We start from the raw sequence: 20,857 nt of genomic DNA, 5'->3' as shown, positions 1-20,857 counted from the left end.
ATAAAAAGCAATAACTTCAGCAAAGATCTAATTTGAATTTTCAGTAAGATTAAAAGAGACTATGAAATGGGAACTTTAAAATGAGAAAAGGTTGATTTCAGATGAAAATGTATCCAGTTTTTTAATATACAGTGGAAGTGATCAATAAGCAATTAACAGATTGATATTTAAGGACAACTTTACAAATTACCAGGGTAATGAAAAGGACATAATCAAAGATAAGCCCCATAAGAATCAAATAGCACTGTAAGTACAGTAAAATGTTTCTTAATTAAAATATGGATCATGTTGCCACAAGGTTAATTACATGAAAGGATGAATTTTGCGGAGGATGGGAGCCAGGTGCACAATATCTGAATATATGTTATCACAGGGTTTCTTGGAATCTAAGGAAAAAAGCAGAGCACCAGAAATGCAAAAAGTAAATTGCCCATAGCTAAAGAAACATCTGAATAGTCAGATCATTAAAATTTATGAAATAATTATTTTTCAAAAGGCAACGTGGCTGAAAGTGTATTTTTTTCCTTTCTAATAAGCATATTTTCCTCATATTACGCAGACTTAAAATTTAAAAATTACTTTGTAATGTTGAAACCTATAGATTATGGCTCCTGTAAACCCCAGGTCATTTTTCTGCCATTCTTATAACTCTGTCTATGATCTATAAAAGTATATTCTGCCTTTTGTTAGGCCATTGATGCTTTTTTCAACCTGTACGTTCTATGTATATAATATTGTTTTTGGTGCTAAATACACTTTCTTTTCTCTGATATTCAGGATAATTCTTTCTCTACATTGTGACTATCCACTTATTTTCTTTAAGTAATACGGTTTTTTAATTAAAAATATTCAACATAATGTATGCAATTGAACATAAAGCAACATTAGTGAGAAATAACTGTTGAAAGAAATGCCAAACATTAACTGCCCTACCTACACCACCTTTTGGAATCCAAACCCTTAGCCTCATTGATTGGTCACTGAACTACGTAAGCAGTCTTTCTCCCTGACCTTTGTACCAGAGTTATATCTGACCTGGAGGAGACTCATCATCAGCTGGTCAGTGACCAAAGACTTGTATAGCCCTGCTTGGAAAGAAAAAAACGATTAGACCAATCAATTTGAAATAAGAGTCACAAAGGAAATTTCTGGCTGGTTTTTTTTTTTTTTTTTTTTTTTTTTGGATTTTTAAAAAAATTTTATTTTGTGGTAACATTTAAGATTACATCTACCCTCCTAACAATTTTATTTTATTTTTTTTTCTTTTTATTTATTTATTTTTTTATTATTATACTTTAAGTTCTAGGGTACATGTGCATAACGTGCAGGTTTGTTACATATATGTATACTTGTGCCATGTTGGTGTGCTGCACCCATCAACTCGTCAGCACCCATCAACTTGTCATTTACATCAGGTATAACTCCCAATGCAATCCCTCCCCCCTCCCCCCTCCCCATGATAGGCCCCGGTGTGTGATGTTCCCCTTCCCGAGTCCAAGTGATCTCATTGTTCAGTTCCCACCTATGAGTGAGAACATGCGGTGTTTGGTTTTCTGTTCTTGAGATAGTTTGCTGAGAATGATGGTTTCCAGCTGCATCCATGTCCCTACAAAGGACACAAACTCATCCTTTTTTATGGCTGCATAGTATTCCATGGTGTATATATGCCACATTTTCTTAATCCAGTCTGTCACTGATGGACATTTGGGTTGATTCCAAGTCTCCAAGTCTTTGCTATTGTGAATAGTGCTGCAATAAACATACGTGTGCATGTGTCTTTATAGCAGCATGATTTATAATCCTTTGGGTATATACCCAGTAATGGGATGGCTGGGTCATATGGTACATCTAGTTCTAGATCCTTGAGGAATCGCCATACTGTTTTCCATAATGGTTGAACTAGTTTACAATCCCACCAACAGTGTAAAAGTGTTTCTATTTCTCCACATCCTCTCCAGCAGCTGTTGTTTCCTGACTTTTTAATGATCGCCATTCTAACTGGTGTGAGATGGTATCTCATTGTGGTTTTGATTTGCATTTCTCTGATGGCCAGTGATGATGAGCATTTTTTCATGTGTCTGTTGGCTGTATGAATGTCTTCTTTTGAGAAATGTCTGTTCATATCCTTTGCCCACTTTTTGATAGGGTTGTTTTTTTCTTGTAAATTTGTTTGAGTTCTTTGTAGGCTCTGGATATTAGCCCTTTGTCAGATGAGTAGATTGCAAAAATTTTCTCCCATTCTGTAGGTTGCCTGTTCACTCTGATGGTAGTTTCTTTTGCTGTGCAGAAGCTCTTTAGTTTAATTAGATCCCATTTGTCAATTTTGGCTTTTGCTGTCTGGCTGGTTCTTGAGTGCTGGAACGAAAGAGCATGCACAGTTAAGGCTCAAATTACCATGACTGGCATCGTGAAGCTTAAACTAAGAGGAAGCCACCTAGTGGAGAAAGAGGTAAAGGGAACAGATACTGGGAGGACAAAGTGAGAGACAAGAATCACAAGCTCAAGACCAGCCTGGGCAACAAAGCAAAACCCTGTCTCTACAAAAACAAACAAACAAATAAATAAATAAATAAAAATAGGGCCTGATGGTGCATACCTGTAGTCCCAGCTACACAGAGACTGAGGCGGAAGGATAGCTTGAGGCCATCAGTTGAAGACCACAGTGAGCTGTAAGCACTCCAGCCTGGGTGACAAAGCAAGACACTGTCTCTAAGAAAAACAAAAAAAACGGGGTCTGGGTGCAGTGGCTCACTCCTGCAGTCCCAGCACTTTAGGATTGCTTGAGCCGGGGAGTTTAAGACCAACCTAGGGGTACATAGTGAGACCTCGTCTCTACAAAAAATTAAAAATTAGCTGGGCATGGTGCTCCACGCCTGTAGTCCCTGCTGCTCAGGAGGCTGACACTGCACTCCAGCCTTGGTGACAAAATGAGACCCTGTCTCAAAAAAAGAGCCCCCAGCTCCTGGAGTCACTCAGTTCCTGACATTTTTGAGACCTTATTCTACTTTTCCCGGTTTGGGAAGCAATTGTGAATCTCTCACCCCTCTTTGTTCCTGAAGTAACAAAACTAACAGAAAACCATATTTAGACATACAGTAAGTTTTAAAATTTCCAAGATGAAGACTTTATAAAAACATCAGAGGGGCCGGGCGCAGTGGCTCACACCTGTAATCCCAACAGTTTGGGAGGCCGAGGCAGGTGGATCACGAGATCAAGAGATTGAGACCATCCTGGCTAGCGTGGCGAAAGCCTGTCTCTACTAAAAATACAAAAATTAGACGGGTGTGGTGGCGCGCGCCTGTAGTCCCACCTACTCAGAAGGCTGAGGCAGAAGAATCACTTGCACCCGGGAGGCAGAGGTTGCAGTGAGCTAAGATCTCACCACTGCACGGCAGCCTGGGTGACAGAGTGAGGGAGAAAAAAAATATCAGTGGGAAGAGAAGAATAGGTTGCCATCAAAAAAAAAAAAAAAAAAAAAAAAATTGGCATCAAGTATCTCTGCAGTACTAAATGTCAAAGAACAAAACACCACAAAACAATGAAACACAATACATGCAGCATTTGGAAGGGAACAGAAATATTACCTAAGAATTCTGAAACCAACCATACTAACATTTCGTTTAGCAACCTTTGGGATTCTTGTTAGTTAAAAACAAGACCTCTAAATGACAAGATGTTTATTTAAAGAATATGAGGTAGCTCACAGGATCTGTATGACATGGACTAGAAAAGCAGTCTTAGAAACTACACAGTGGAAACAATATCCAAACCATACTTTGAGGCTACAGTAAAGACCTCGATGCTACCCCTAACTGCTAGAATCCTCTGACACCATGGCCACAAAATAAGATTACATGTGGCACTCACTTCACGCTGCTTGCTTCTGAATTGAAGTCTTGCTTGGGTGGGTGTGGTTGGCAGAGGATGTGTTACATGCCTGTAGCACCTGGGAAAGTTCACTTTTTTGTTTCTCCATTGAGGAGACTGGATTCACAAAAATGAATTTCTCAAATCTATGAGAGACACTGCAAAAGTGCTTGGGAGCCAGAAACCACGACATATTTCTACTACAGTATTCCAGCTGCCCCAGTAATTAAGATAAATGGAAAGGTATTAAGGAAACAGTTTGAGCAACGGAATATTTAAACTTGAATAAATGTATAAATAATTGTCATTAACCTGATAATCTCAACGTGAATGTTTAAATAACTCAAAAGAGAAACAATGAAATGCTTAGTAATTTAAATCATCTTAAATTCAAGATTATCAACCCAAACTGGAAAATAAGGGTTAGAAGGAAAGGAAGAGGTTAAAACACACTGTTTTGAATTTCATGTAGGCAATGTCAATAGATACTGGAAAAAATACAAATTCAATTTTTAAATTTAGTGGTAATGTCAATGTTAAAAAAGCAAACTACTTTTCCCGGTTTGGGGAACACTTGTGAACTTCTAACCCCTTTTTGTTCCTAAAGTAACTTGAAGCTAACAGAAAATCATATTTAAGTAAAATTTTCCCTCCAAATCACTAGCTGAAAGATAACAGCTAAATTAGCCACAGTGAAGCATAAAATGATGGAATAAGAGTAAATAAATGTATTAAACACATAAAATAGCCACTATCAGATTGGATAAAATAAAATCTCCCAACTATATGCCGCTAAAAAAACAGTCTAAATGATTCAGAATGGATACAATAAAAAGTACAACCACCTTGCACAGGCAAATGCAAAGAAAACAGTAAAGGCAAATTTATGTCAGTATAGTTCTGGATAAAAGGCCTCAAACATGAAACATGATGACAACATTTGGTACTATAAATTATTTTTCCTTTTGTACAGACTAATTCATCTGTAAAACACTGGCAGCCTCACTGTCACCATGGTTTTTGTTAATTTATCTTTGCATCTGTAATTTTTTGTTGTTGTTTTGAGACAGTCTCACTCTGTTGCCCAGGCTGAAGTGCAGTGGTAGGATCTCAGCTCACTGCAGCCTCCATCTCCCAGGTTCAAGTGATTCTCCTGCCTCAGCCTAGCCTGTAGCTAGGATTACAGGCATCCACCACCATGCCCAGCTAATTTTTTGTATTTTTAGTAGAGATGGGGTTTCACCATGTTGGTCAGGCTCATCTTGAACCCCTGACCTTAGGTGATCCACCCACCTCGGCCTCCCAAAGTGCTGGGATTACAGGCGTGAGTCACTGCGCCTGGCCTGTAATTTTGTTTCATACATTTGGTACCGAAGAGCAGTTATTTAAAACTACAACTTCTGAACTGGGCATGGTGGCTCTTGCCTGTAATCCTAGCATTTAGGGAGGCCAAGGCAAGAGGATCATTTGAGCCCAGGAGTTCGAGACCAGCCTGGGCAACATAGTGAGACCCCTGTCTCTATTTTAAAAATAACAGCCAGGCACGATGGCTCACAGCTGTAATCCCAGCACTTTGGGAGGCCGAGAGGGGCAGATCACCCGAGTTCGGGAGTTTGAGGCCAGCCTGACCAACATGGAGAAACCCCGTCTCTTCTAAAAATACAAAATTAGCTGGGTGTGATGGCCCATGCCTGTAATCCCAGCTAGTCGGGAGGCTGAGGCAGGAGAATCACTTGAATCCAGGAGGTGGTGGTTGCGGTGAGCCGAGATCACGTCGTTGCACTCCAGCCTGGGCAACAAGAGTGAAACTCTGTCTCAAAAAAAAATAAAATGAAATAAAAATAATAAAACCACAATTTCGTTTTAAAAAGGTGGATTCTGTGAAAGGAAGGTTCTCAGAGGATCCTTGTCTTTAGCTGAGGACCTTTATGAGTTTGAAATCTGTAAAGCCAAGCCTGGAGTGAGTTGGGAGGAGAGTTAGAGAAAATTTAATAAGTTTGCTTAAGAGAGGCGAGAATCTGGAATTCGTGGGGTAGTCCAGGAATGAGAGGCTGAGGAGGAGAAATGAGAAACAACAAAGGGAAATAGGAGAAAGCAAAATATGGAGAGGTGAAGGTCCTAGGTGAAGTAATATGGCCGTGATGCAGTGGCTAAAATGACTCAAGAAAGATGTACACTATTTCAGTTGGAACGCTAGGTTCTTTGCAAAATCTCTATTCCAGTGTTAAGGTATTCACTCGTTTTTAATTTTCAGGGTCTTTTCTTTACAATTGTAATTAGCTTCACCATCATAGTAATTATAATTATTTAAATCTAAGTATAAATTAGATTTCAGTATTCAGCACTGTTCTATATTACATGACTTTTATTTTCTTCAATTCTGCATGTTAATTTGGCTTAGCTGGAGTATTTCCTCAAATGATTATTATCTTTTCAGAAAAGCTAAATTAGGGTACTTTCTAAATCCATACTTGTTTTCAAGTTGTTTTATTTTGACCTCGCACAAAGGATAATCTGGGTCACAATTCTGGTCACAATTCTTTTTCCTCAGAACTTTTAGCTTTTAGCATTTACTACTGCTAAGAAGTTCCAGTATCATTCTGGGTTTCTTCCAATATAGATAACTTTTATTTCATACTTGAGTGTTTATAGGGTTTTATTTTAAGCCTTTTAATGAAGACATTTTACTAGCATAAGTCCAGCTGTTTGTCTTTTTTCCCATAACTCTTTTAATCCTGAATCTTTTCAATCTTGAGCCTTCAAGCAAATGTTCACGTGTTCTCTCTTTTACTGTTACTTCCCCTCCATCACTTCTTTTCTCTCACTTTGCTGCATCAGAAATCAAGCCATAACATAAGGAATTTGGACTGGGCGTGGTGGCTCACGCCTGTAATCCCAGCACTTTGGGAGGCCAAGGCAGGTGGAACACGAGGTCGGGAGATCAAGACCATCATGGCCAACATAGTGAAACCCTGTCTCTACTAAAAATACAAAAATTAGCTGGGTGTGGTGGCACATGCCTGTAGTCCCAGCTACTTGGGAGGCTGAGGCAGGAGAATCGCTTGAACCCAGGAGGCAGAGGCTGCAGTGAGCTGAGATCATGCCACTGCCCTCCAGCCTGGATGACAGAGTGAGACTCTGTCTCAAAAAAAAGAGTTTGTAGTGGATACTGGGTCCAAATCAACTGTATCTACCAAAATGGCCCTTGTCATCAGAAACTGGGTAGTGCCTAAGTGGGGACTCTACTATCAGGAGTTCTTGATGTCCAGAAGTTGCACTGCATTCTCCTAGACGTGGAAAGAACACCTGTCCTCCACTTTGGTATTAACATTTTCCCATAAGATTACCAAACCAGTACTGTTGGTGTTCAAATGCCTTAAGGTATTTTTAATAAAACAGTTTCATTAAAACAGATTTTACTGATAGCCTATTCTCCTAACTCAAAATATAGACATGAATCCTCCAGGGTCTGGATATGGAACATATACAAATCTTAGTGACAAACACCATGTTGTGCTCTGACAGTTATCCCCCAGGCGGTGAAAGTTTTGTCATTGGGTCAAGCTGGTGTACATAACTCTTAGTTGTTCTAGGGTAAATTCTCAGTGTTCTGTGGAACTGACTTCTGACAGAATGGTAGAACATATTTCCAAAAATGGCACACTATCTCCCATTCCATGTGCTTTTTTTGCAGTACAAATCTATTGCCCCTCCTTTGAATCTGATTTGGTCCTGTGACTAATTTGACCAATAGGATGTGGAGAAAATGATCTTCTGGGACTTCCAAGACCAGGCATTAAAAAAGTCTAGCAGCTTCTACTTTGCCATCTGCAGGAAACTTGTTGAAATTGTAATGAAGACTTTTTTCAGGACTTTGGCAATAGGGGTATTGCAATAGGGGAAAGGGATTAGCAGCTAGAGATTTATAGCCAAAGGGGTAAGTGGATGGAAAATTGCTAAGGGAAGACCTCAAGGATAGGGAGATCCTTGCTAAACTGACTTAACAGGGTTCTTGCTGTAAGCAGGCCAAAGGCTTTTACATCAAAGGTGGGGGATGAGGAATCTGATTAGATTTCAAGGGTAGGGAAGTTCTCACTAAACTTAGCAGGATTCTTGCTAAAACTACATTGGGCTAGACAGGTCAAAGAGAAGACTGGGGCCAAGGTCAATACCTAGTTGAGAAGAGGATTCAGAGGAGCCTGTTTAAAGTTTGGTCAAGGAGAGAGTCTTTATCAAAGCCCAACCTAACCATATGGAGATGCCACGCCACATGGAGATAGAGATGTCCAACCAGACTTCAGCTGTTCCAGCCATCCCAACTGAGGCAGACATAAGCATAAAGTCATTGTGGACTTTCTAGCCCCAGCAGATGCCACATAAAACAGAGACAAGCTGGTCCTGTTTATCTACCCTACCCAAACTGCACTTTCATGAGCAAATAAATTATTGTTGTTGTTTTAAAACAAAGTTTTAGAGTGCTTTGTTACACAGCAACAGACAAGTGAGACAGGCAGCCATCCCCACTAGCTAACCAAATATGCCCAAGCATGCCCTGAATTTCCCGATGGATTCAACTCAAGCTCAGGCCGGGGTGATCCTGCTATGGCTGAATGCATATGAGTCTCATCCTTAGACTTGAGAGCAACTTGAACTAGATTCTTCATGTTAGGCTTTTGAAAGCTTGATTATAATGTGTCTTAATGTGGGTTTTTTTGAGTTAATCTTACCTGGAGTTCATTGAGCTTCCTGGATGTTTATATTAATGTCTTTCATCAAATTCGAGAATTTTTCAGCCATTATTTCTTCAAATATTCTTTCTGTCCTTTCTGTCTCTCTTCTCCTTTTAAAACTCCCACGATGTGTATATTGGTCCACTTGATGGTGTTCCAACAGGTCCCGTAGAATTTGTTTGCTTTTACTATTTTTTTTTCTTTTGGTTCCTTAGACTTAGTAATTTCTATTATCTTCAAGTTTGCTCATTCTTCTGTCTGTTCAAAACTGCCTCTGAATCCTTCTAGTGATTTTTTCATTTCAGTTACTGTATTTTTTCTCTTTCAGAATTTCTTTTTGTCTTCTTTTTGATTTTCTGTCTCTTTATTGTTATTTCCATTTTGTAAATACATGGTTTCGTCAACTTTCTCCACATTCTCCTTTACTTCTTTGAGCATCCTTAAGGTAGTTGTTTTAAACTCTTTGTCTAGTAGATCTACCATCAGATATTTTTCAGAAATAGTTCCTGTTGATATCTTTTATTTACTTTTTCTCTTTCCCCCCTACTCTGAGATTTACCAATATTTTTTCCCTTTGAATGAGCCTAATTTTCCTGTTTCTTTGTATGCCTTGTGATTTTTTGTTGAAAACTGGACATCTGAATCCAATGGCACTTGTTTTCAAATGTTATTTTTTATAAAACCATCTTCCTTTTCTTCATATACATGTGCCACTAAATCCAACATATTAACCTTGGTTGAGGCTGCTGGCTGGAGATGGGGTTCACAAAGATAGAGATCAAGGTAAGCAGGAGATGTGGTAACTCTGGAAATCAAACCCCTTCCCTAGGTTTTTTGTTTGTTTAATTGTAGGCTCTCTCTGTGCCAAGGTTCAACATGAAGTGTACACTTGAGGTCTTCTCAGGTTTTTCTGATCCTAGTCTTTTCCTTGGCATGCATAGTTACTTTCTAATTTTCCTTATATATGCCATTGTTTTTGGATGTTCTAGTCTTTAATGCCTGCCTCCCAAAAGAAAAAAAGAGAGAGAGAGAGAAAAGTTAAGGAGGAGAGACACCAGTCCTTTAAATCCCCTGGAAGTCACTTCAGCTGGAGGGAAGGGGCTTAAACCAATGAGGCGAGGTGCAAAATCCGTGACACTCTGCCTCTTTGTCTGCACTTCTATGATCAGAAGCAGCAATCAATGACCAGTGTACAGATGCCCAGTACTTAGAAGACAGGGTGCTTTTTGCCCACTCTGGGTCCCATAGGCTGCTCCTGGAATGCGTATACAGCTGACTATCACAGGGCTGGGGATGGGCATGGGTAACTGCTACTGTATTAAGAACTGACACTGACCAAAAATAACTCTAATTTACTTTTAAATTCTTTCCCTGGAAGTTGCAAGCCTTCAATAGACTCCATAGTTTCTAAATAATTACATGTCACAGATTCTGCTAATGTAATCATTGTAGTGGTGGGAAGATGGATTCCTGGTTCTTTCTACTCCACAATCTTCTCAGAATACTCTCTCAATTCCTACTCAACTATCTTTGGAAAATTTCTCTTGTTTACCTCGATCTTCTCTTTGTACCTTTGTGAACCCCACCTCCAGCCAGCAGCCTCAATCAAGGTTGATAAGTTGAATTTAGTGGCATGTTTGTATGAAGAACAGGAAGACAGTTTGATAAAAATAAGATTTGAAAACAAGTGCCATAATTCTATAAAGCCCTTTCATCATCTCCACAATTTTTCCATGTACATCTTCATCCTCCTTTAATTTAACCTGCCTTTCCACAAGCATAAACATTTAAAAACTTTATATTTGGCTCAAAATTTCATTGTCAGTGTGGTAACAATATTGCATTCTTTCTCTCTTCCTCACCCCTCCTCTCTACTTGTACATATCTCAGCAATAGTGTGGAGTTTAATAGGAGTGTGGATTTGGCATTGAATGACACTAAAAATATTAGCTCTGTCATTAATTATCTTAGTATATATGAACAAGGAAATGTTACTAGCAATTATAATATTGACCTTTTTGTCTCCAATTACTTAGATGGCTCTACAAAAACAATTCCATGGTAAGTAGGCTACTTGCATGTATTAAGCCTCAGACTACCTCATTCATTTTTTCACTTTTTAATATGTGTATGCGTATCCTAAAGCAAGAAAACTATGTATTTTAAAATTTGGATTCATTTTATCTCTAAATATACTCCTCAATTTTAGGTTATTGCATGACACTGTTTTTGCAGGAATCATATACGCTTTAGAAATAAGTAAACGTTACTTACTTACATCAGGAGCAAGCTTAATTTTGTGCTTAAAAAAAAAAAAAAAAAAAAAAACTACAAGGAAGATTGAGAGACATAAATGAGAACATGAAGGAAAGTCAGGGGCTTCCAGTCAGACTAGCTGAGCATCTATATGCTCAGCCATTATTAGCATGAACGGGCTAATTATTTAACCTCACTGAGACTCAAACTTTCATGAAGATTTTTGTTGGTTGAGTTTGGTTTTTCAGTTTGTCTGCTTTTTTATCTGTAAAAGAGAAAATCTATCTCACTTTGCCTGGCTTTTTGAAGCATGTCTTGTAGGTGTGGAATAAACATCCATTATTAAAATAGGAACGAAGGTGGGTTTAGTTGAATGGAGATGCTGAAATACTATTTTGCAATCAATCTAAGTTACGCAAAAATATATAGGCATACCTCAGAGATGTTACAGGTTTGGTTCCAGACCACCACAATAAAGCAAATATCATAATAAATCAAGTCATACAATTTTTTGATTTCTCAGTGCATATAAAAGTTATGTTTACATTATACTGTAGTCTGTCAAGTGTGAAATAGCATTATATCTAGAAAAATAATGTACATACCTTATTTAAAATACTTTATTGCTGAAAATGCTAACAACCATCTGGGCCTTTGGAAAATCATAATCTTTTTGCTGGTGGAAGGTCTTGCCTCGGTGTTGATGTCTGCTGACTGATCAGGATGATGGTTGCTGAAGGTTGGAGTGGTTGTGGCAATTTCTTAAAATGAGACAACAGTGAATTTTGCATCAACTGACTCTTTCTTTCACGATAGATTTCTCTGTAGCATGTGATGCTGTTTGGTAGTATTTTACCCATAGTAGAACTTCTTTAAAAATTGAAGTCAGTCCTCTCACACCCTGCCACTGCTGTATCAACTATGTTTATGCTATTCTAAACCTTCTGATGTCATTTCAACAATGATCACAACATATTCACCAGTTGTTTTCATCTCAAGAAACCACTTTCTTTGCCCATTCATAAGAGGCAACTCCTCATCATTCAAGTTTTATCATAATTGTAGCAATTCAGTCCCATCTTCAGTTTCTACTTCTAATTCTAGTTTTCTTGCTATTTCCACCACATCTGCAGTTACTGCCTCCACTAATGTCTTAAAGTCCTCAAAATCATCCCAGAGGGTTGAAATCAACCTCTTCCAAATGCCTGTTCATGTTGATATTTTAACCTCCAATGAATCACAAATGCTCTTAATACCATCTAGAATAGTGAATCATTTTCAGAAGCTTTTCAATTTATCTTGCCCTTATCTATCAGAGGAATCACTATTTGACAGCTATAGTCTTACAAAATGTATTTCTTAATAAGAGATGAAAATAAAAATTACTATTTGATCTACAAACTGCAGAATGGATGATGTGTTATCAGGCATGAAAACATTAATCTCCTTCTAGATCTCCATCAGAGCCTTAAGATGTCTAGAGGTCTAGGTGCATTGTCAATGAGCAGTAATATTTTGAAAGGACTCTTTTTTTTTTTTTTTTTTTTTTTTTTTCCTGAGCAACTGATTTAAACAGTGGCCTTAAAAATATTCAGTAAAGGTTGGGGGCGGTGGTTCATGCCTGTAATCCCAGTACTTTGGGAAGCTGAGGGAAGAGGATTTCTTGACCCCGTGAGTTCAAGACCAGCCCAGGCAACATAGCAAGATCTTGCTTCCACTAAAAATAAAAATAAATCAACCAGGCATGGTGGCGTGAGCCCATAGTCCCAGCTACTCAGGAGGCTTGTGTGGGAGGACTGCTTGAGTGTGGGAGGTCAAGGCTGCAATGAGATGTGATAGGGCCACTGCATGCCAGCCTGGGTAACAGAGCGAGACCTTGTCTCAAAAATAATTCAGTAAAGCATGCTGTAAACAGATGTACTGTCATCCAGGCTTTGTTGTTCCATTTAAAGAACACAGGCAGAGTTGATTTAGCATCATTCTTAGGGGCTGTAGGATTTTCGGTATAGTAAATATCCATTAGCTTCAACTTAAAGTCACCAACTGCATTACTCCCTAACAAGACAATCAGCCTGTCCTCAGCAGCTCTGAAGCCAGGCACTGACTTCTATTAAAGAGACAAGGATTTTAAGTGCTACTTCCTAGAAGGTATCTTTTCCCAACAGAAGGCTGTTTTGTCTACATTGAAAAATCTGTTCAGTGTAGCCACTAAATGGGGCAGCTTTGAAGCCAGACATTGACTTCTTCTCTCAGAGAGACAAGGATTTTGGGTGCTACGTCCTAGACGGCATCTTTTTCCCATAGAAGGCTGTTTTGTCTACATTGAAAAACCTGTTGTTTAGTGTAGCCACTAAATAATATTAGGTAATCATTGATCATCATCAATGATATTAGCTACATTTTCTGGATAACTTGCTGCAGCTTCTCTATCAGCACTTGCTGCTTCACCTTGCACTTTCATGTTATATGTTATGGAGATGGATACTTTCTTAAACCTCCTGAACCACCCTCTACTAGCTTCCCACTTCTGAAGCTTACTAACCTTTCTCAGCCTTCATAGAATTGAAGGGAGTTAGGGCCTTGCTCGGATTAGGCTTCGGGTTAAAGGAATGTTGTGGCTGGTTGGATCTTCTGTCCAAACACCTAAAACTTTCTCCATATCAGCAATAAAGTTTTGCTTTCTGATCATTTGTGTGTTTATTGAAGTAATTTCCTTTTAATTCCTTCAAGAATTTTGTCTTTGTATTTACAACTTGGCTGTTAGGTGCCAAGAGGCCTAGCTTTCAGCCCATCTTGGCTTACACATGCCTTCCTCACTAAGCTTAATCGTTTCCATCTTTTGACTGAAAGTGAGACATGTGACTCTTCCTTTCACTTTAACACTTAGAGGCCATTGTAGGGTTATTAATTGGCCTAATTTCAACATTGTTGTGTCTCAGGGAATAGGGACTGCAGGAAAGGGAGAGAGATGGGAAATGGCCAGTTGGTCAAACAGTTAAAACAAACACAACGTTTATCCATTAAGTTCCCCCATCTTATCTGGGCATGGTTCATGGTGCCCCAAAACTTATTATTTTTTGAGACAGAGTCCTGCACTGTCGCCAGGCTGGAGTGCAGTGGCGCGATCTTGGCTTACTGCAACCTCCACCTCCAGGGTTCAAGCGATTCCCCTGCCTCCCAGGTAGCTGGGACTACAGGCCTGCGCCACCATGCCCGGCTTATTTTTTGTATATTAGTAGAGATGGGGTTTCACCATGTTAGCCAAGAAGGTGTCTATCTCCCGACCTCATGATCACCTGCCTTAGCCTCCCAAAGTGCTGGGATTACAGGCGTGAGCCACCGCGCCCGGCCTTAAAACTATTATAATAGTAACAGCAAACATCCCTGATTACCGATCACCGTAACAGAAATAATGAAAAGGTTTGAAATATTGCAAGAATTACCATATGTGACACAAAGCGTATGCTGCTGGAAAAAACGGCACCAAGAGACTTCCTCTGGCGGATTTGCCAAAAACCTTCCATTTGTAAAAAGGCTGTATCTACTCGTGGCAGCAAAGCGAAGTGCAATAATGAAGTATGCCTGTAGTGATGGCACACAGTATCCTTCAGAAGTTTTAAAAGGTGATTAGTTTTGTTTTGTTTTCCCGAGACGGAGTCTTGCTCTGTTACCCAGGCTGGAGTGCAGTGGTGTGATCTCAGCTCACTGCAACCTCCAACTCCCGGGTTCAAGTGATTCTCCCGACTCAGCCTCCCTAGTAGCTGGGATTACAGGTGTGCCACCACACTCCGCTAGTTTTTGCATTTTTAGTAGAGACGGGGTTTCACCACGTTGGCCAGGCTGCTCTCGAACTCCTGACCTTACGATCCGCCTGCCTCAGTCTCCCAAAGTGCTGGGATTACAGGCGTGAGCCACCGCACCCGGCCTAACACACAGCTCACTGAAGTTTCTAACACACAGCACACTGAAACACAACGTCTAGAACTTTGCTAGTTCTACCACTATAAAAATCCATTTTGCCAAATTGAAAGCAAGCTCTAGGGCCCACGAACGGATAAAAATTAAACATAAGGAATATTTCCTTGCCTACTCTAACATCCTGAACCAAACAGATTCCCCTCGTTGCACAGTCTTCGCCCCTTAACAGAGGGTAGCTAGTATCACCCATACTTGCTGAAAAACTGGAAAGGAGGGAAGGTCGAAGTTAAACCCATTTCAGCGGCCGTGCATGCGCCCTACCTGGTCTCCCCAGCGAGATTTGGGAAAGCAATGAGAAGCTTTCATGATCCTCTCGCGAGAGGGAAGTCTTCGCGCCACGTCAGAGACTAGAGATCTTGGCGCCGAGCGACAGGTGCCGGAACAAACAGGCGGTGAGAAATCGCGGACGCGGAACCATTTGGTGGGCAGGACTTCCGGCGGAAAAGCGGGCTGTCTCGGAAACGCCGAGCTGAGTTCCTCCCGGGTTTTCAAGTACGGCTCCTGGGCTGTAGTTTAGACTCTTGTGAAGATGGCTTGCGCTGCAGCGCGGTCCCCGGCGGACCAGGACAGGTGGGTTCTGGGTGGGTGGGTCCTCAGAAAGGAAGGGGCTTGCTGTGGTGCCGCGAGTGTTACACCGCCCTTCTCCGCTCCGCGGCCTCTGGAATGGCCTAGCTGATCCAGCTCGCCCTGGACGGGCTCCGCGGGTCTCCTTGGCGGCTGATTTTTGTGAGAATCCTGCAGCAGCCACCAGGCTCTTCGCAGGGCTCCTGAAATTCCTACCGTAGGTAGCCTAGTGTTTACCTGTACGCGAGAGAAGGATTTTGGGTGCTACGTGGACATAATATTAAGTAACATAATCTCAGTGTGAGAAATGTGTTCTTTTTAATTATTGTTGCGTTCGGAAAGGCTCATTTGTGAAATTTTGAAGTTTTTAATACCTCGGACACTTTTTATGTAAGAGGGCGGACCCATTCTCAGGAACTTTTAACAGGCTGCTGTGTCTAATGTAACATTTACCCAGGTTGTTTTGTTTCTATTCGTGTGGTTTTTTTCCTTCCAAGGTAGTGGATAAAGTTTATCTTTAATTAAGTTAAGTAAAAGGGAGGTAATTTAAAGAAAAAACATTAAGCAAATAATAGCATAGGTGTACCAGCAATGATAATGACCTTGCCTACCACGGACCGAAAGAATGTATTTTTGAAAATACTTGTTATCCGTTGAGTGTAGTTGTCCAGGTTCTTGACGTTTTGAATAAGAAATTGAACAAAACACACAAAGCAAGGCAGCGAAAGCAGATTTATTTTAAACAAAAGTACACTCCACAGGGTGGAAGCAGGCTCCAGCAAGCCGCCCAAGAGCTGTTGGTTACGGAATTTTCTGGGATTTAAATACTCTGTAGAGGTTTCCTATTGACCAGTGCCAGTCTGATTGGTTGAGGGAGGGGGATCACTCAGAATGAGGAGTAGGCCTGCAGCCAGTCTGATTGGTTGCTGGAGGGGACCTTTCCAAGGTTGATTTTTCAGCAGCCACGCAGAAAAAGAAGGGTTTGAAAAGGGAGTAGCCATCTGATATCTACTCAGCATGAATTGGCCTTCGGTTTCCTGCCACCCGACCCTCTTCTCCTGCGTCTTACTGCTCTAGTGATACCACTTAATGCTATTGTCTATGGCAGGTTTATTTGTATCTATCCTGCTTATTTAAATAATAAGAAGACCATCGCAGAGGGAAGGCGAATCCCCATAAGTAAGGTAAGCAGATGGCTGGCTCCTTGGTCCTCGAGGGAATGGGGGGTGTCATCCTGGTCGGGCCACGTCATCTTGTTAGAGCCACAGGGGGTTCTCTTCACTGCATTTATTTCGGGCTTGGGGAGAACGACAGCCAAGAATTGGGGTGCGTTCCTTAGTGTTGGTGAAACCAGAAAGGCATTAATTCATAGCTGAAGGGATTTTTTTTTTAATGGCTCTTAATGAGCCTGTGTTTGTAAAGAAGTGGGGGCAGAGTCTGTAGATTTTACATGTTTTTTTAAAACGAAGTTATGACATTGTTCCCCTTGATACAGGAAATCACAATTATGACATTGTACGATATATTAATAATATTCAGAATGTAGTTGAGATTTTTTTAAGTATGTGAAGACTTGCAAAAAGTTCAGCCCTGTTGAGTTTTATTAAAATGTAATTTGTATTTTGTAATATGACAGATTTAAGGCACCTAGGTTTGATGCAGTGAATTCTCACGTGATGAGTACATCTGGGTGGTAACAAGCACTCAAAAAAGAAAACATTATAAGCATCCAGGAAGATTGCGTTATGTTCCCTCCCAGTCACTGTCGCCTCCGCGTATGCTCAAAAATACCAGGATGACCACTGTCATGACTTTGACACCATAGGTTACTTTTGCTTATTTTTCACTTTTCTGTAAACGGAATTTCACAGTATGTACTTTTGTATCTTTTTTTTCACTGAACTTTAAGCTTACGAGATTTATCTACATATTAGAATGTAGTTGAATTTTCATTGCTCTGTAACAGAGTTTGTCAATAGCAGCACCATTGCCAGTTTGAGCTAGATAATTGTTGTTGGGGGTTGTTATGTGCATTTTAAGATGTTCAGCAGTATCCCTGGCCTCTACCCACTATCCTTCTCCAAACCCCATTCCCTAATTGTGACTATCAAAAATGTCTCCAAGCGTTGCTAGATGTCTTTTGCGTGTGTGTAGGGGTAGGGAGCCTGAGGACAGAATTTCCCTACTCAAAACTACTGCCCTGTCTCCTCTATAGTATTGCATTGTGTGAATACACCAGAGTCTTTTCTGCCTTCTTTTTTGTTTTTTTAAGAGACAGGGTCTGGCTCTGTCACCCAGGCTGAAGTGCGGCGGTATAGTCTCAGTGCACTGCAGGCTCCACCTCCCGGACTCAAGCCATCCTCCAACCTCAGCCTTCCGAGTAGCTGGGACTACAGGCACATGCCACCACGTCCGGCTATTTTTGTATTTTTTTGCAGCAATGGGATTTCTCCATGTTGCCCAGGCTGGTCTCAAACTCCTGAACTGAAGTGATCTGCCTACCTTGGCCTCCCAAAGTGCTGGGATTACAGTTGTGAGCCACCATACCTGGCCCTTTCTACTCTGGATGGAAAATTGGATTATTTCTATTAATAGTTTGAGGCTATTAAAAATAGTTGTCTTTTAGTGAACATATTTTGTAGAACGCATCTGGGAATGGAATTGCAGGGCCATAAACAATGCATATATTCAGCTTTAGTAGATACTAGCAGTTTTCGAAAGTGTTTGTATGTGTAATTGTTTAAGCAGTCAGTAATCATTGAGCGCCTACTATGTTCAGAGTACCATGCTAGGTGCTGGGGAATACACTGGTTAACACAACAAAGCCCGTGCCCTCAGAAGTTTATGTTCTGTTGGAGGGGAGATGGGCACACACGTATGCATTAGTGTTATTCCTAGGAATTTTTAAAATTACAGTGGAAGCATCTGTACTTAATGAAAAAGGAAACCTAGGGTTTTGGTACTTGTTTGATTATAGTATTTGAAATTATTTACCCAACATTATGGCAGTGTCCACTTAAAGCAAATATATTTAGTGTTTATGTTTTTAACTGTTCAGGCTGTTGAAAATCCTACAGCTACAGAGATTCAAGATGTATGTTCAGCAGTTGGACTTAACGTATTTCTTGAGGTATGACGTGGTTCTTCACTATTTTCCATACTCATACTCATCTAATTGATGTAATAACTTTCTTAAGCCCTGTTTTTCTTTTGTTTCGTTTATGTTAGAAAAATAAAATGTACTCTAGAGAATGGAATCGTGATGTCCAATACAGAGGCAGAGTCCGGGTCCAGCTCAAACAGGAAGATGGCAGCCTCTGCCTTGTGCAGTTCCCATCACGTAAGCTTTTTAAATGAATCAGTGGGGCTCAGGGATAGGTTTCTCCTGTGCAACACAGAAAAGGTTCTACAACTGAAAGGTGAAAGTCACAGTTTGCATTCTGAAGATTAATTTAAAGACAGGACTACTGCTCATGGAGAGAAGCAGTAGTTCTAATTTCTTTGAGGTGAACGACCTCTTTGAAAATGTAATGAGACCCACTAAACATTTTTCCAAAAAAATGTTGTGTGAACATTTTAGAAACCTCTGGAAGTCTGTCATTGCTCCCAGGTTAAGAATATAAAATTATTAAGTTGTTGAACGTTAATTGCCATTTCAGATCCTAGAGGTCCTTGAGGTCTGTTAATATCTAATTATTCTATCATTAATAAATCTAAAAAGCAATATTGACTGAAAAAAGCAAGAGATATGCATAATATGGTACCACTTAGGTAAATTTAAATACAAAATATTACTATTTATTGATAGATGCATATGTAATGTTGCTTATTGGTATTTTTTTGAAATGCTCTATAAGGAAACACTCACTCTTAAGACAGTAGTCACCTAATGGTGAGCAGGATAGAGAGTAGAAACCCAGGGATTGATGGTCATAGAAGACTGTTGCGTCATCTCTAGTGTTTTATTTCATGAAAAACAGTAACCAAACTGACATCAATATAACAGAATGTTAGTTCTGAGTATTAGGAAGATAAGTTTTTGTTTACATGTTGTTTATTTTTCTGAATTTTCATCTCTGAGAATTTTAATTTTTTAAAACAGAGCTATTAATTTTTTCTTTCATTTTAATAATCCCCTCAGTTTAGTTGAACTCTCCCATTAAATTTACTTAAAAACAGTGAAACTGTCAGACAAACTGACAACTTGTTTGATTTTTTTGTTTTTTTTGTTTGTTTGTTTTTGAGACAGAGTCTCGCTCTGGCTGGAGTGCAGTGGTATGATCTTGGCTTACTGCAACCCCCGACTCCCTGGTTCAAGTGATTCTCCTGCCTCAGCCTCCCAAGTAGCTGGGACTACAGGCATGTGCCACCACACCCAGCTAACTTTTGTATTTTGGGTAGAGATGGGGTTTCACCATGTTGGCCAGGATGATCTCGATATCTTGACCTCGTGATCTGCCCACCTTGGCCTCCCGGAGTGCTGGGATTACAGGCATGAACCACTGCACCCGGCCTGATTTTTTTAAAATAGAGAGACAAGGGTCTCACTATGTTGCCCAGTCTAATTTCAAACTCCTGGCCTCAAGCAATCTTCCCATCTTGAGGAGATCCCAAAATGCTGAGATTACAGGCATTAGCCACCATGCCCAGCCAGCATGTTTGAACTTTTATTTTTAAAGACAAGGGCTCACTCTGTCATCCAGGTTGAGTGCAGTGGCACGATTATGGCACACTGCAGTCTTTTTCTTTTTTTTTTTTTTGAGACAGAGTTTCGCTCTTGTTGCCCAGGCTACAGTGCAATGGTGTGATCTTGGCTCACCGCAACCTCTGCCTCCCAGGTTCAAGTGATTCTTCGGCCTCAGCCTCCCGAGTAGCTGGGATTATAGGCATGAGCCACCATACCCAGCTAATTTTTTATTTTTAGTAGAGATGGAGTTTCTCTATCTTGGTCAAGCTGGTCTCGAACTCCTGACCTCAGGTGATCTGCCCACCTCGGCCTCCCAAAGTGTTGGCGTGAGCCACCACACTCAGCTAACACACTGCAGTCTTGACCTCTTGGGCTCAAGCAACCCTCGCACCTCAGCCTCCCAGGTAGCTGAGAATACAGATGCATGATTTTTTATTTTTTCTAGAGATGGGGTTTTGCTATGTTTCCTAAGCCAGTCTCAAACTCGTGGACACAAGTGATCCTCCTGCCTCAGCCTCCCAAAGAGCCGAGATGACAGACATGATACACTGGGCTCAGCCTAAAATAGATTTTTTTTATATACTAAAACTCATCAGGATTGGTAGGTATTGCTAGACGCTTCAGGTTGTGGCTAAGGAGTGATAGTATATTCTAATACGTTTTTTCTCCTCCTTAACATTTTCCTATATTATATCTCAAAAAAACAAAAACAAACAAAATCTTGTAATTAACTAGTAGATAAAATAGGGGTAGAAATTGTGGTGAGAACATGTCA

The 20,857-nt window shown here is 40.3% G+C and overlaps 1 protein-coding gene and 2 long non-coding RNA genes across 4 annotated transcripts in view; 2 read left to right on the top strand and 1 right to left on the bottom strand.

Moving 5' to 3' along the window:
* Window positions 1-1,461: 1,461 nt before the first annotated feature.
* On the bottom strand, window positions 1,462-11,581 carry LOC139363797 (uncharacterized). Its single transcript, XR_011624774.1, has 3 exons — window positions 11,459-11,581; window positions 8,595-9,596; window positions 1,462-2,355 (listed from the first exon to the last, which is right to left on the bottom strand). It is a non-coding gene; the product is annotated as an uncharacterized lncRNA (long non-coding RNA).
* LOC139363799 (uncharacterized) lies at window positions 10,263-13,021 on the top strand. Its single transcript, XR_011624781.1, has 2 exons — window positions 10,263-10,658; window positions 11,540-13,021. It is a non-coding gene; the product is annotated as an uncharacterized lncRNA (long non-coding RNA).
* A 2,225-nt stretch (window positions 13,022-15,246) lies between these two features.
* LOC105499962 (signal recognition particle 19) overlaps window positions 15,247-20,857 on the top strand; it is a 28,908-nt gene continuing 23,297 nt past the window's right edge. For both annotated transcript variants that reach the window (XM_071098609.1, XM_011772853.2), the window contains exons 1-4: window positions 15,247-15,401; window positions 16,504-16,579; window positions 18,454-18,525; window positions 18,624-18,735. In XM_071098609.1, the coding sequence (XP_070954710.1) occupies window positions 15,361-15,401; window positions 16,504-16,579; window positions 18,454-18,525; window positions 18,624-18,735 (301 nt within the window). In that variant the 5' untranslated portion in view covers window positions 15,247-15,360. The remainder of the gene's footprint in view (window positions 15,402-16,503; window positions 16,580-18,453; window positions 18,526-18,623; window positions 18,736-20,857) is intronic.

This window comes from Macaca nemestrina, chromosome 6, assembly GCF_043159975.1.
Source record: "Macaca nemestrina isolate mMacNem1 chromosome 6, mMacNem.hap1, whole genome shotgun sequence".
Lineage (NCBI taxonomy): Eukaryota > Metazoa > Chordata > Mammalia > Primates > Cercopithecidae > Macaca > Macaca nemestrina.
The sequence above is the reverse complement of the archived record's forward strand: the minus strand, read 5'-3'. Positions and strand labels throughout refer to the sequence as shown.